The following is a 15202-nucleotide window of genomic DNA, read 5'->3' as shown; positions in this document are numbered from 1 at the left end:
AAAATACCTTCGACATTCCCTTACGTTTCACTATCGCATCTGCCCATGTCAGAGTTACATATCGGTTTACCTCATAGTCCTGAAAAATGCACAAAACACACACATATTTCCAGTGTATGTATTATGTATAGTATAATCTTGTTTTTTGTTTGTTTATGTGAGACTTTTGCAGGCTTTTTGGCACCTTTACTTCTCCCAAAAGTCCTACATTTTATCCAGCACTAAAGAGTAAAAATATTGAGTTGTGGTCCTCCATCTCTTACCAGTTTAATCCCATATGATATAAGAATATGAATGACTCTGATGTGGCATTGCAAGCAGATTATCCTGATTATCTTGCGTGCCTGAAAACCCTCTTAGACAACTGATGAGGGGTTTGTAAGATTCAATTAAGTAAACAAATAGCCATAAATCACCTCTTGTTAATGGGTTTATGTAAATCTTCTGTTTCCAATTACATCCATGAGCAATCTTCAAACAACAGGGTTCGCTAACAGATTAATACTTAAGTTGTTTGTTTCAATTTATGCCGTGCGATTAAAGACATCACATTATGCACCGTTATTACCATAAGCATAAAAACAAAAGCAGATGATGTTACGATGATAAACCGAGTCGTTCAATACTTATTTTTACGACGTAGTTGTGTGTGTTTTGCAGGTACATAACGCAGCAGGGACATAAGCTGGAGGTGGGCGCCCCCAGACCCCCGGCGACCGTCACCAACGCCGTGTCCTGGCGCTCCGAGGGCATCAGGTACCGCAAGAACGAGGTCTTCATGGACGTCATCGAGTCGGTGAATCTACTGGTAAGAAAAGAACTAAAAAGCTCAATATTTGCATTCCCATTTACACAAAATATTAGCAAGATGGAGACTGTACTTATATGCATATTTGTACCTTATTTTGTTCTTTTTTAAGCAACCTCATGCCTCTACAGGCGTTTTATTGCTAAAACAGCACTTGCCCCGTTGTTCGTTTCCATGGAGACGTATACATTTAATGCCTTTCTGTGTAACATTCCAGGCAATGCAATAAAATGTCCATGTTTTGCTATTTCTAAGGGTTTTAAATAGAGCTTTGTCTGCAACTGAATCTTTAATTGAATTGAATTTGAATTTGCAGTTCCAGAATTCAAAAATTGCCAAAGAATAGACTTAAACACTTAAAGCCTGTACGAGCAATATATTATCATGTTTTTCTAACGTTTGGTGAGATTGTCCGTGTGGTAAATATTTAAGTGCTGAGTTCTATAACAGAATATACCTCCACCTCTGTGATGTCATCAAAAAGCGCCAGTCCATCAAAGATTCACAACTTACACCATTTTATGATAGTTTAAACAACAGGTGTCATTATTTATCAAATCATAACTAGTGTATGATTTAAATGGATTTTGGCCCTTGTTTACAATCAAGTTGCTAAGTAACTATGTAGAAGTAATTCCACAACTTCCAAACCGTCACCTAAATTGTTAAATTGGAGAAAAACAGGCAACATATTTAGTAAAATCTGAAATATAATCATATTCCTTTGAAGTGTAGTCTATAATATCATATGGACCTTAAAAAAATTCTCAAATGAATGTATTTATGCAATAGATAAGCTATTTTTCTTGCAATATTTAGTAATTACATGTGCTTATTGCTAAAACAATACTTGCCCCGGTGGATGTTGCTCTTTTGTTTGACTAATTCAGATATATGGAATAAAGGGTGGACTTCTGATCACCTTTTCCCCATCTCCCTATATTTTATACTTTATATGTATTACAGCAAAAGCTAATTGAAATGACTAATTGAAATGAGTGTGTCTTTCACTCCAGGTCTTTTGAGTTAGTTGACTTGTCAGATAAAGCATCTCTTGCCTTTATTAATAACGACATCACTTGCTGAGTTGAATATTTCCATGGAGAGATTCAAGGTTACACGTTTCCTGCAGCATTGGGAAGAGCAAAGACATTTGTCACCTTTGACTCGTTTGAAGCTAAAGAAACAGAAGTGGCTCGTCCTTGTTCTTGAAGTAACATTTCACAAAACGCAGCTTCAAAGTCAGAAGAGCTGATAAGGTTTAACCGCCCGAGTTCTGCGTCTGTCACTTCTTCTTTCAGCAACGTTTCCATTATCAACTTTTGCTTTACGTACACATACAAAACACATTATCTCTTGGTAAAATACATGCGATACATTCTAAATGCATTTAAAGGTGGAACTTTTCTAGTGAAACGAACAATCATTTTACTTATCAATGAGTCCAGCAATTGTTCTTCAGATGAATCAATTTGTTGTTTAAATGGAAAAAGAGAAAAAGATTTTTACTCAATTTGACTGAGATAAAGTTTAAACAAAGAAAGAAAATAAATGTTTCCCGTGTCAGTTTTATGTCATTCTTGCTTTTCGCTGAATAATAAAACCTTTCTCTCGGCTCATGGCATGTCTTGTAGTTTATTTATAGTCCAGATAACGATTATTTCATTGCAAAATGTGTTATTATTTCAACACTACATTCATTATTGTTTCAGCCCCACTATCATGCGTCTGTGCAGTTGCCCAGCCCTCCCCAGAGAAGTTACACAGTTCACCTCAGGGATGCCAGGCTTCAGCTGCCAAACCCGAACAAGAGCGTCTGCAAAACCGCCCAAACCTGCAGAACGCCCGGTGCCGTTGTATTCTCCACTGTCTTTATGAAAGTAACACTCCTCCAGTGACTCAGCTCCTGCTCCACCTCAAACAGAAGCTCAAACAGAACCATTAGGGTTGTCAAAAGAATCACAAATCAAATACTTAGAGATACTAGAACTAACGTGACAAGACTAAAACAAATCATAAGAACTAAATTTGGCCTTTCCAAAGCAGTTTTAAAATGACCTTGAGCTTTAGCAGAACTAGTACAAAACGTGCTGTTATTTTGTGTTGAAAATGTCATCGAAATGGAGTTTGAAATCTTAGCATTGTGACAACACTGGTGTGAATGACTTTCATTAGGTTTATTCTAAAATTAATACATTTTACTTGAAACATTACTCAACCTGAACAATATTTTTGAGCTCTTAACAGTACACCTGATTGTGCTGACCTGGCAACACTGGTGCACCTTTAAAGTAAACTGTGATTAGACCTCATTTTGCACATTTACGTTACACATTTGGATATGCACTTTCCTCATGTCATTATATCTGCATTATAATTCACAAATCTCACATAATCTATTGTTCTTCTTAACTTGAGCTTTTGTTTTTCTACCGTACTTTCCGGAGTATAAATCGCAGCAGCCAAAAAATGCATAATAGAGAAGAAAAATACATATATAAGTCGCAGTGGAGTATAAGTCGCATTTTTGCGGGAAAGTTATTTGATAAAATCTAGGACCAAGAACAGACATTTCATCTTGAAATTCAATTTAAAATAATAGCAGATGAGAGAACATGGTGAATAGGTGTACGTATGCTAACGCTAACACCTTCAGCTACATGACGCACAGACAACAAACTGTGGTAAGTGTCTGGTATGTTAACGTAACATATTAACAGTTATTCAGATAACTATAGCATAAAGAACATGCTAACAAGTTTACCAAAGCATCAGTTTTACCCCAAATCACTAAATCCATTGAATTCTTCTTCCTCTGTGTCACTTCTAAACAATTCCACAAACTCCAGAGGTAGAGGAAGTGCAGATTCTTCTTCTGCGTCGCTTAGAGCCCAGAGCGCCCTCTTGCGGTTACCAGTGTGAAAATAACAAATAATATCACATATAAGTCGCTCCGCAGTATAAGCCGGCCAAAACTATACTTATAATCCGGAAAGTACGGTAATTGCTTGCTCTTTTCTCTCCAGGTGAGTGCAAATGGCAGCGTTCTCCGCAGTGAGATTGTGGGAACCGTCAAGCTCAAAGTGGTTCTGTCCGGAATGCCCGAGCTCAGACTGGGCCTCAACGACAAAGTGCTTTTCGAGATCACAGGCCGTAAGTAACCGAGAGCACGGGACACGGATCAATCACGCTCACATAACACCCACATTACGCTGAGGATGTAGCGGAATTCATCAAGTTGCAGTTTTATCTTTGACCTGTAGGTGTTAAAAAGTGTGTACAAGGACTGACTGAAGGGGTTCGATCACAAACTGCTCCCGACTTTAGCTTTGTCTTTGTTTTGTTTCTGCACAATTTCACATCACAACGTGTTTTAAAATGCGCAAAAGTCTCATTGTTGTTTGTGCCATTTCAATATGATATGCCACGTTTTTACCATATAAACTTTGATAGTGATTTGATCTCGACTGAACGTTGGAAATATTTATAAAAAATAGATATTGCAATTGTTTTTTTGGAGATATAGAAAATTGTAATATTGAGTGTATCGTCTAAAGGTGTAATATTGTGAATGTTGAAGCCATATACACATTTTAGTATTGATTATATTGTTTATGTACAAAAATGCAGCTTATTTAAGATAAAAATGAAAAGAGTTTTGTTGTAAGCTTTGAAATAAGGAGATACTTTCATATTTCTGAACTTTATTGGTTAGTTTTTATCAACATTTTACATTCGGCTGATCATTAAACCTCTTCTAATTGGTTTAAATATAGGTATTAGTCCAGTCTTTCTCTACATTTTAACTTTGACTTTGTATTAGGGTTGTTGAAAGTATAAAAAAATCAGATACTAATACTAATTTGAGCAAGTATTGATACTAAAAATAATCACAAAATTTGACCTTTCCTGAACAGTTTTTAAATGACCTTGAGCTTTGTCAGAGCTGTTATTACACCACATGAAAAAAAAAAAAAAAAAAAATATATATATATATATATATATATAGTATCATAGTTGTTATTGAGTATTGAGTTTGTTGGTCTCAAAGTTTTGGACATTTTTAGTATGTATTTATTCAGTATTTAATCAATTCTTAAATCAATTACTCCCAAACATAATTGTTATTATTGCTAATCAATTATTTACAGATTTTCTAATATTTCCCTGATTTCTAATATTTCTTTGTCTTCCTTTTCCTCTCATGCTGGTTGAACATCACAATCTGTGAAAATAACTTGGAGATAATGCAAAAACATATCGAGATGTTCCTTTTTGTCGTTGTCATATAATAATAATCTCTTGAACCAATGAGGTAATGTTCATTTACATCAGAAAACCCACTGTAGTTTTCAGTGTCAACTTTCAACTCACCTTCACACTCCACCTTTGGATAGTTTTGTGTGCTCTGGGGTCTGCGCAATCCCGGTTTTACCTCTTTATCTCCTCTCCACCTTTCACTCCCGCTCCGTTTTTCCCATTAAAGCCTCACCGTGGCACCTTTCGTCAGGCCCTCTCCAGCTCTTGCCCCCTGGAGATCAGCACCAAAGGGGGAAAGGCTCTGCTGTCTAGCCCTTTCGCCTCCGACTTAATCTTCACCCTGGGCTACGGGCCTGGCGGATAAAAGGTGTGGCGCGGTGGGTATCTTTATACACGCAGCCCGCTATCCCCCCGCTGTGTCGAAGCGGTCTGGGAACCGACGCATCCTCGGAAATACTGATCAGGAATAATGATCAAAAACAAAGAGTGCGGACGTGTGCTGCATCTCTGCACACATATTTACATGTCTTTACCCTTACATCTTTAAAACAACTTTACTTCTCATTCCACAGTCATCCTGGGTTTACCATAAGGCATGATCTGCACTTTTTATCTCAGCTGGGTGCAGTGGAACGCGAACAGGCGCTACGTCACTGCCCTCTAGTGGCTTGAAATCACCGAGCGCACGCATTTTCATACTGAATTGGATTTTGAGGCGCTAAACGACAGGAATCCAATCCGTTTTGGTGGCGGGGCACTATAAACGAGGGTGGTCAAGATTGAAAGTCAGATCCTATTCAATATTTAAGGTTATGTTGAACTGGATACTCATTTGAGCAAGTGTTGATGCTGAAACAAATAAGAAACAGGACAAAATTGGACCTTCCCTGAGCAGTTTTAGAATGATCTCGAGCGTTATCAGAACTAGTATAAGACCAAATGTTACCATAAAGAAAGCACTATTATTTTGTTGTCGTAAATTACTATTGTCTATGTCTCCGTGTTAGTCCTGCGACAAGTTGGCCACTGTCCAGGATGTACCCCGCCTAAGGCCCGAAGTCACTGGGATAGGCTCCAGTCACCCGCGACCCCGAAAGGGAACAAGCGGTAGAAAATGGATGGATGGATGGAAATTACTATTGTCTAAAAAGATTTCACCTTTTATCTCAGTTTTATCAAACCTATTTTTTGGTATCGAAATAGAGTTTGACATTGTAGTATTTTGACAGTGTTTGCTCATTGCCACCTGTCAAATTTACTATTTCAATTCAATTGCGAGTAATCTTGCGACCCTAGTTACTTGTTAATACTATTGAGGGAAATTACAATTAAAGCCACATTATGTAATTTCTCTGGTTGGGAGTTAGCCATCTGTTTCAAGCTCGGGATTGAACGTCAAAAGCATTACATTTTAAAGAAATACACCTACTTTTTATGAGGCAAGCTATAAACATGACCACAAGCCACAACTATTATTATTATTATTATTTTCAATTTCATATATTTTTATGGATTTATTATTATTTATTTATGGTATATAATCTTTACTTTTAATATTCTATACTGAAATGAATGATTTCTAAGTTGTGAACTAATGAGTGCACATCTCTGTCTGATCACCCTGAGTTTGTGGTAGTGAATTGCTCCTGTCTTTCCCCCGTAACGTGTCCTCTATTTCCCATGTGTTTCCTGTGGAGCTGCTGTCTGTGATCTGTGCGCCTGTGATGTGTTCTGTATTGTTGTTGTAAATTGTGTTACCTTTTAATTAGCACATCAACCTGTCCAGGGACCACAGGTGGAAACTAGCTTGTGGTTTAAATCTGGCATTTACATATGTATCAGATGTTCACTGTCTCTTATCTAAATAAATGAATACCGTATTTTACGGACTAGTAAGTATTTCATAGTTTTGGCCAGGGTGTGACTTATACTTATATTTATACTTATATACTTATACTCTGGAGTGACTTATATGTGATATTATTTGTTATTTTCACACTTGCAACCTCATTTCAAACTCCAGTGCAACTTACATATGTTTTTTTCTTCTCTATTATGCATTTTTTGGCTGGTGCGACTTATAGTCCGGAAAATAGGGTAAATAAAATATTAACAATTAACCTATTAATCTCGACATCTCCATCGTGTGTGCTTTCTTTTATAAAATTGTCCTGTGGCTACGTCCCTCTGCAATCCCATCTCGCTTCAAATCTTTTCGACATAATATTGACCAAAGTCCATCGAGGCAAACCCGAAGCGGACTAGGCGTGTGTATATCTTGTGTATTAACGGTGAAGAAAGCCGTTCGAACAGCCCGTAGGCTCTAGCCGCGGGGGACGGCGCCTGTGTTTTCAACAGGGCTTTGACACGTACACAGCAACAACACCTGTCTCCGTGTCTCTGCGCCCCCTTAGGTTGTTTCGATGGCAGGACGTCCCGGATGACCTTTTCTGCAGCAATAACAGCGCGCCGGTTGCGCTCGAGTCAGGGACAATTACGGAGGGAAACCAACCCGGGAGAGGCAGAGAAAATGAATAATTCCGCGTAATAGCTTCGCCGGGCGTGTTTTTCTCGTCGGACTTCACCTAAGCAAGTCTCACACGCGAGCAATAAAGCAGAAATCAATAGAGCACAATGAGCAGGTTAACCGCATCTACACACACGGCACGCACGGGGCGGGGCGAAGGGCGATGAATACCCACACGCACGCACTATATTGTCCGTGGCAGGTCTTATTGGTCTGGGATCCGTGCGGTGGCTTTAGCTGACGGGGAGATTGGGGGGATTTGCTGAAGGCCCACAGTCCCACTCCCATTAAGGCGGTTTTTGACCACTCAGCAGCCGCCATTAAGGACGAGAATGGTGGCTTCTGGCTACATATTTTACTCATAAACTAAAAACTATAGCTGAAAATGTTGCTTTTTATGGTTTCGCATTGAGACTCTGTGGTTGACTGTAAGCTGTATTTGCAACGCCAATTAGTCGTGGTAAAAGTGTGACAATGTCTTTGTTGCATCGTCTATACATTTGTGTTTCAATTGGATAACATGGATTTTAAGTGATTTGTCCAAAAAGATGTGTAAATCCAACGTTTAATTGCCTGAACATGTGATGAATACAGAACAAAAGAGAAGAGAGTCAGTGTAGATGTGAGCTAGTTTTAAATGTAGACCTGTGTTTCTAAGGCCTGAATACATTTTATCTCCCCAAGAGAAATTATCTTTCCAGAAGCTAGGAAATTGACAAAATCAGAATGTTTACTTTCTGTATTTAATTCAAATCAAATATAATCATTTATCCATCTATCTTTTCTATCTTCTAAACTAGACATGTCCAAACCACGGATCAAGGAACCAATATTGTCCTTGACCCTCAGCTTCCTCGTGAATCGGCCCAAATGACCAAAAGCAGTACTTTTTTTCTACTACAAGTTATAAAAACAAACCCAATATCAAATATGTTAGTGTGTCATTGAAGTTGCCAGGCAATTTAAAGGTCTGTTGACTCAGTTTAACCTGTGGTAAATTCACACATTTGAATGATTCACCTGTCTGTAGTGATCCATACAGGGAATAATTCAATACTAATCAGTGATCCGCTTCATCTCTGCTTCAATATGATGAAAAAAGCTTAGGCACCACTGCTCTAAACTATAAATATTGGTCCCTGAATGCCATTGACTTGGATATCCCCACACTGTAACATAGGAATGTACAGTTTTATATTGAATTCGCACACGTTAAATGTTTCTCACATGCAGTTCTACTTTTGTTGATTCCAGCAGGTTTTTCTCTCATTGTGCGTGTCCCTTTACCCTCACATCTGCTAAATAATTGTCCGGTTGCTGACTAGATCGAGCTGGGTGGATTTGGGAGTGTGAGTGCCTGCCGGAGAGATTGAGTGGATGTTTGTCAGTCATCATTACCCTGACCTTGATTTCCCCTCGAATAGATGGAGAGCGCATCCCCCTGTGAGTCCGCGAAAGCTTTCAATCACTCTGGCCCGCTTACGGTTGTTTCTTTTTTTTTTATTCCCCCGCATGTGTCAGGAGAGAAGAGTAAGACAGTGGAGCTGGAGGACGTGAAGTTCCACCAGTGCGTCCGCCTGTCGCGCTTCGAGAACGACCGCACCATCTCTTTCATACCACCAGATGGCGAGAGCGAACTCATGTCCTACCGCCTCAACACTACAGTAAGTGAACCGCCGTTTCGATGTCAATATTTCCTCCAAATTCATACAACTCTATTCCATAAATATTGTTGTGGGAGATTGTGTTGTGAAGGGAGAACAATCCACAGCATGTTTGACTTTGTGATGTGACATGTATTAAGCCGATTTATGGGCAAACAAATCACTATCATCAAAATGACTTGTGTTTTATCAACCTCATGAAGTCTAAATGTTTTTGAGCAAAATCTTTTAAGCATTGTATGGTTTTTGGTCTACAGAAACCAATAAAAAAGTATATAAATAAGTAAGAGAAGTGTTTTGTTTTACTTAATTACGTGGAAATATGACCAAAAACCTTCCCATGCCTGTGTAACCTTCCCAATTCATATTTCTCATCCTTGTCACTCCAATAAGTGCCATCACAAGTGCTTTATTGATCATACAGACATCTCATGTGAAGGACCTTAACGACCGAAATGTGGGGTTAAGATGCAACTCACCCTCTGTTTACAACGACCTTCTCAAACCTGGTTCGAAACCACAAAGCCAGTCACATGTTAATCAAGTGCTTACCAGCTGCTGTGAGGGAGTGGCTGAAACAAGGCACTTCCTCACAGTGACAAGGTCAACAAGTGAACAAGGTCAGAGCACGTTTCAGGGTATAACTTCTACTTTAGCTCAGGGCTGTCGAAATTCAGACTCGCACCTTTAGATTGAAAATGACTTCCAGATAAGAGTCTGAGCATCTCAAATTAAAAAAAAAAACGTAAGTAAAAACTTAAGTTTAGTGTTTTTCAATCTTTTTTGAGTCGTGGCACACTTTTTTGGTTAAAAAGATTCCACAGCACGAGCTGATCACCCACTAGAATATTACCAAATTACACCATTTAGAAACTCGTTAAAAGGAGGTCTTTGGAGCTGGACAAAGGTCATCATATTTGTTTTTTACTAATTTGATAGACTTTGGATTAGGTTGGACTCCTTTTTATGGTTTGAATGTGCTGTGATTTACTTATTAAATTATTTTCATTGGATGTTATTATTATGTTGTATTATTTATTCATTTATTATTATTCATTTATTTGTCTATGGGAGTTTTTATTTATAGGAGATCTTCTACTGAAAGTGTTTTTCAGACTTCCTATAAGTGATCTGTTCTTCTGAATCTACCTCTGTATCTACCTGCGTTGCACCAATGAAATTTCCCCATGTGGGACAATAAAGGATTATCTTATCTTATCTTATTTCAAGCAAGTAAGTAGATACAAAATTCAAAAAATCTAGAAAAAGGTTTTCTTATTCAGGCTCGAAAAGGCTCTTTCTATTTTGTTTTCGTTCTCTGTGTTTATTTCTTTAAAAAAAAAATGGAAAAAAGAAAATACAAATACTAATCATCGTCCCCGGGTGCTCTTTCTCTTTGACGATGATGATGTTTTGGTCTCGCAGCTGGTTCAGAAGTTGGGTACATGAATGACCTTTCCCATCAAAGTCGTAAACAAAAGTTGCATCCCAGTTCAAAAGCAGCGCTCGTCTTATAGTAAAAGTAGAAGTTCCTTTAGAAAGCCGGTTGTCTGCCCCGCCGTGCCCCGCCGTGCCCGTTGTGTCAGTTCGGTGACGCGCTTTGCCGTTCATCCCGGCGCCCCTGGCTGACCTTGTCCCCTCTGCTCCTCTGTGACAGGTGAAGCCGCTCATATGGATTGAGAGTGTGATTGAGAAGTTCTCTCACAGTCGTGTAGAAATCAAGGTGAAGGTAAGTGACTGACAACACACACACACACACACACACGCAGAGGCACTAAAAGCTCTCTATGGCGTCCAGTCCGTCCCTGAGATGTATTTATTATTCATCCAAATGTGTTTTTTTGGCTTGGCTTTCCATAATGTGCATAAATGTACTATAAGCCAAATGATTCAAGAAGTGTGTTTGAAATTCTTTTTTAACAAATACAAATTGTCTTCAATATTATTTTGCTTACCTTATACAAACTTTTCATAATTGCCATTTGACACAGAAAGAAGTAGCACAGTCTGAGCTCCAAACCACAGTTTTATTGCATTTGGATTAGAGCTGAAACAAGTTAATCGATTAATTGCAGCTAAACGATTATTGGAATCCACTAATTTACGAATCAAATAATCGTCATTTAGACTGTAGAGACTTCAAAGCATGTCACTTGCTCAGGATAGAGGTTTTTACGGCTCTGACACAGCAAGAATTACATCAAAATGACTCAGGAAACGTGTGTGTTTAGTGTTTCTAATGAAAGCGGAATCACTCCAGCTTTATTAGGGTTGAATATGGTCAAAAATCACATATTCATGGGCCTTTTGTGTTCAAAACAATAATATAAATGCGTGTTAATGGGACGTGGATGGGCCCAGTAATTAGAGGTAAAACAGGGCACACCAGCTGCATTTGGACAGTTAAAAAGCTCATTCTTCTGGCTCTCCACTCGGTCCATTCTTTAGTATTCATAACACACATCTCAGGTGATTTACAGCGCTCGCCATCTGTTCTGACGCAGCACAAAAACGCAAAAAACAAAATGCATAAACATAACGAATGCCCGCGTCTTTTCACCCTCGCACTGTGCAGTGTCTGGGCGAGACCTTTTGACACGCTCTTCCCCTCTCTCTTCCCCGCAGGCCAAGAGTCAGTTCAAAAGTCGATCAACTGCCAACAACGTGTCTATTCTGGTGCCCGTGCCCAGCGACGCTGACTCACCCAAATTCAAGACGAGCATGGGCAGCGCCAAGTGGCTCCCCGAGAAGAACGTGGTGCAGTGGAACATCAAGTCCTTCCCTGTAAGTGTCACGCCACTAATAACCCAAATGATACAATTGACTTATGTTTACTGGTGTCTTTGTAGTGCAAGTCAAAGTGTCACATTCTCACATTCACACAGTGATTCTGGTTTAAGACTCTTATTCCACTGTAATAATCAAAACACAATTTTTAAGCCATATAATGTACTTTTCAACACAAGATAATGGTAGTTTCTTTAATATTCCAGAAAAATGAACTGGTGACTTCCCAACATGTATTTTACCATTTGCCTGGCGAAGACCGGACGCCCGAAAGTGTTTATAATAATAACCTTGTGCAGGAATTGTCAGTTTGGACCCCTCCTTTCCCACAGTTTCTTTTATATTACCACAGGGTTTTAGACTACTTCTAAACTAGGCTAAGACTATTGCAAAACAGTTCAGAAAAGGTCAAATTAGGTTCTACAGGTGTAATTTTTTTCTTAATACGTTTAAGTTTTCTGATGTGGATTAGTTTCTTCCAGGTCAAAATTAGGGCTAAACTAGTGCTAGAACTACATCATTTCCACAGTAGTTCTGACCAATAACTTACCCAAAGGTGGACAAAAATATAGATGAAACAGTCTCCAAATTAATGCAAAACTGAAATGAAGAGAACCTCACTAAAATTGCCATCACTGTGACGATTCAAGCTCAAATTATTATTCTTTATTTCAATTGTGTGTTATTTACGTTAACATAAATGACCATCACAGCTGAAAAGGAGCAGAGAGAAATCTTATAAATATCTTTCTTGAAATTTCATACAACAACAAAAAGATGGTTCTGAACACCTTTTGCTTACGTTTTACATACTCTGTTTTACATTTACGACATGTCACACTTCAATGGTTGAGTCTTTTTCTTTTTTTTATTATTATTATTTATGTAGAGGCAGTGTGACCCTGTTCCACACCAGCCACTATTTAAAAGGGCGTGTTTCTGCTCAAAGAAGTCCAAAATACTCCAGTAAAAGCTCTCAAATATTCCTTTATTGGACGAGATCTGTGAACACGGTCAAAAGACTGTTCCTCCTTGATTTGCAACACCTGATCTGTTTCTTAGATATATATACACGTTTATATTTTTAGATTATAGTCCAAAGAGTTCCAGTGTGTAATGTATCTATTCATTAGCATCACGTTGCTAATAGCGTTGACCAAAAACACCCACGTCCGCCTTCCGTTTTTGTACAAACTTTGTTACACATTCACTGTTTTAAAACGTGACTGTAGCTCCTGCCGTACCCGCAAAAGCCTAATACGTGCACTTTTATTAAGATTATTTTTACGTCTCGAGAGCGATCATCATGTTCCGCCGCTATCTGAGTTTTGAGGCAAACAGCCGCGCGACGCCATATCTTATCTCCGCCCGAAAGACTCTGAGAATGGAGTAGCGTGACAGATATTAGACGGCGCCCATTTATCATGTTCTCATCGACCCCACACGCACACGCACGCACACATTTTCCCACACTTCTGATAACAACCTGTGCCAAAGTCTTAACAATCTTCCAAAAAAAAAACATGTTGCACATTAATTCAGTTGATGTTTCTTTTATCTGTCAAGCCTGGGTATCTCCTGAGTAATTCATTATGCCTCACGCCTGTCAAAGAGGGTTTACGATAGCCATTATCATCCAGCCCGGGCAGCAATTTTCCCCGTGTCACCGTCAACCTTTGAACACTGTGGAGCTACGCGCTCTCGCCGGGTTTTTAATGGAAGGTCGTTGCCGCTGACAGACACAAGCCACTGTGAACGCTGACTTTTCAGCCTCTTCCTCCAGCGGTTTTATCCTTGAATTTGAAGAGGCTGCACGTCGAGGCTCCACTTCTACCGCTGCGTATGTTTTCTTGTCAATCTCGCAACAAAGACGTCGTTTTCGTGAAGTACCGGGGTAATATTTAACAAACCCTCGCAAGGAAATAGAGAAAGATTGATTTAACTTTATGTTACAAAGCTTGTCATGTGTTTTAATAGATTTAGTTTGTCATTAGATCATTTTAGCTCCTTCGTCACAAGCATAACTTACTGATACTTTATTGTTTTTTAGCCTTATTCAAACTGCTTTACTCCATTCCAGTGAATCAGGGCTGAATCAGGTGCAAACAGGGTTATTCCAGGTCAAAATTAGGGCTAAATCAGTGCTAGAACTACATCATTTCCACAGTAGTTCTGACCAATAACTTAAGACAAAACTGAAATAAAATTGCCATCACTGTGAAGATTCAAGCTTAAATATATATTAATTAGCATCATTAGCATCATTTTGCTAATAGCGGGGTGCACGGTGGCAAAGGCGGTTAGCGCTCTTGCCTCCCAAGAAGGAGATCATGGGTTCGATTCCCAGACCAGACCAACATCACATGATCTCTCTGGGTGGAGTTTGCATGTTCTCCCCGTGTTACCGTGGGTTCTCTCCGGGTTCTCCGGCTTCCTCCCACCGTCCAAAGACATGCATGTGTTAGGTAAAATTGGCGACTCTAAATTGGTCCTAGTGAATGAATGTGAGCGTGAACTGTCTGTAATGTCTATGTCTCTGTGTTGGCCCTGAGTGCGCATGCGCACTTCCGCCTGCGTTCTCAAATCGCCGAAAAATCGTCCATACCGCCTTTAATATATTCAGATACTCTGCTTAAAAAAAATAAACTATTATTTTAAAGAATTGCGCTCTTTTGCTGCGTCCGTGTTTTTGCCTTCACCTAACCCGGAAATGTGTCGTCACACCGGGACATTGTCTAGCCAACACTGAGGATATTTACACTGAAGTGGACAGCGAGAGCGACAACTAAATCCTCGACAAGTGAGCGGATTTTAACAGATGATGAACAGCATATGTTGAAGAACATATCCTGCAGCTGCTGCCTCATATATTTGAGCCTCGTCAGACCATGAAAATGGAGCGGATGAGAATGACGATGAGGAGACGAGAATGTGGATGATGGAGTCCGCAGCGTACGCGCACTGACACGCACTTCCCAGACAAGTTATTCAGAAAACTACTGCAGATAACTATACCACACACCGGTCCATTCAACTTCCTGGTATATTTATTACAACCAGTGATATGCATAAAGTTAGCACTCTCCCCGTGAACAACAACATCACGCACACGGCGTCAGTCAGACAGCCGCATACGCCGACTACGAAAAGCACAAA

The 15202-nt window shown here is 39.4% G+C and overlaps 1 protein-coding gene across 1 annotated transcript in view; it reads left to right on the top strand.

Annotated features, from left to right (window-relative positions):
- The window catches only part of ap1m3 (adaptor related protein complex 1 subunit mu 3), a 64074-nt gene that overhangs the window by 38454 nt on the left and 10418 nt on the right, over positions 1-15202 (top strand). Inside the window, exons 5-9 of the mRNA XM_072438914.1 lie at positions 661-808; positions 3835-3961; positions 9117-9259; positions 10917-10988; positions 11885-12043. Of these exons, the coding sequence (XP_072295015.1) occupies positions 661-808; positions 3835-3961; positions 9117-9259; positions 10917-10988; positions 11885-12043 (649 nt within the window). The remainder of the gene's footprint in view (positions 1-660; positions 809-3834; positions 3962-9116; positions 9260-10916; positions 10989-11884; positions 12044-15202) is intronic.

Source organism: Eucyclogobius newberryi, unplaced genomic scaffold (assembly GCF_026437365.1).
Source record: "Eucyclogobius newberryi isolate DKJ021-1_F unplaced genomic scaffold, fEucNew1.0.hap1 SCAF_9, whole genome shotgun sequence".
NCBI lineage: Eukaryota > Metazoa > Chordata > Actinopteri > Gobiiformes > Gobiidae > Eucyclogobius > Eucyclogobius newberryi.
This window is presented reverse-complemented; position numbering and strand designations above follow the sequence as displayed.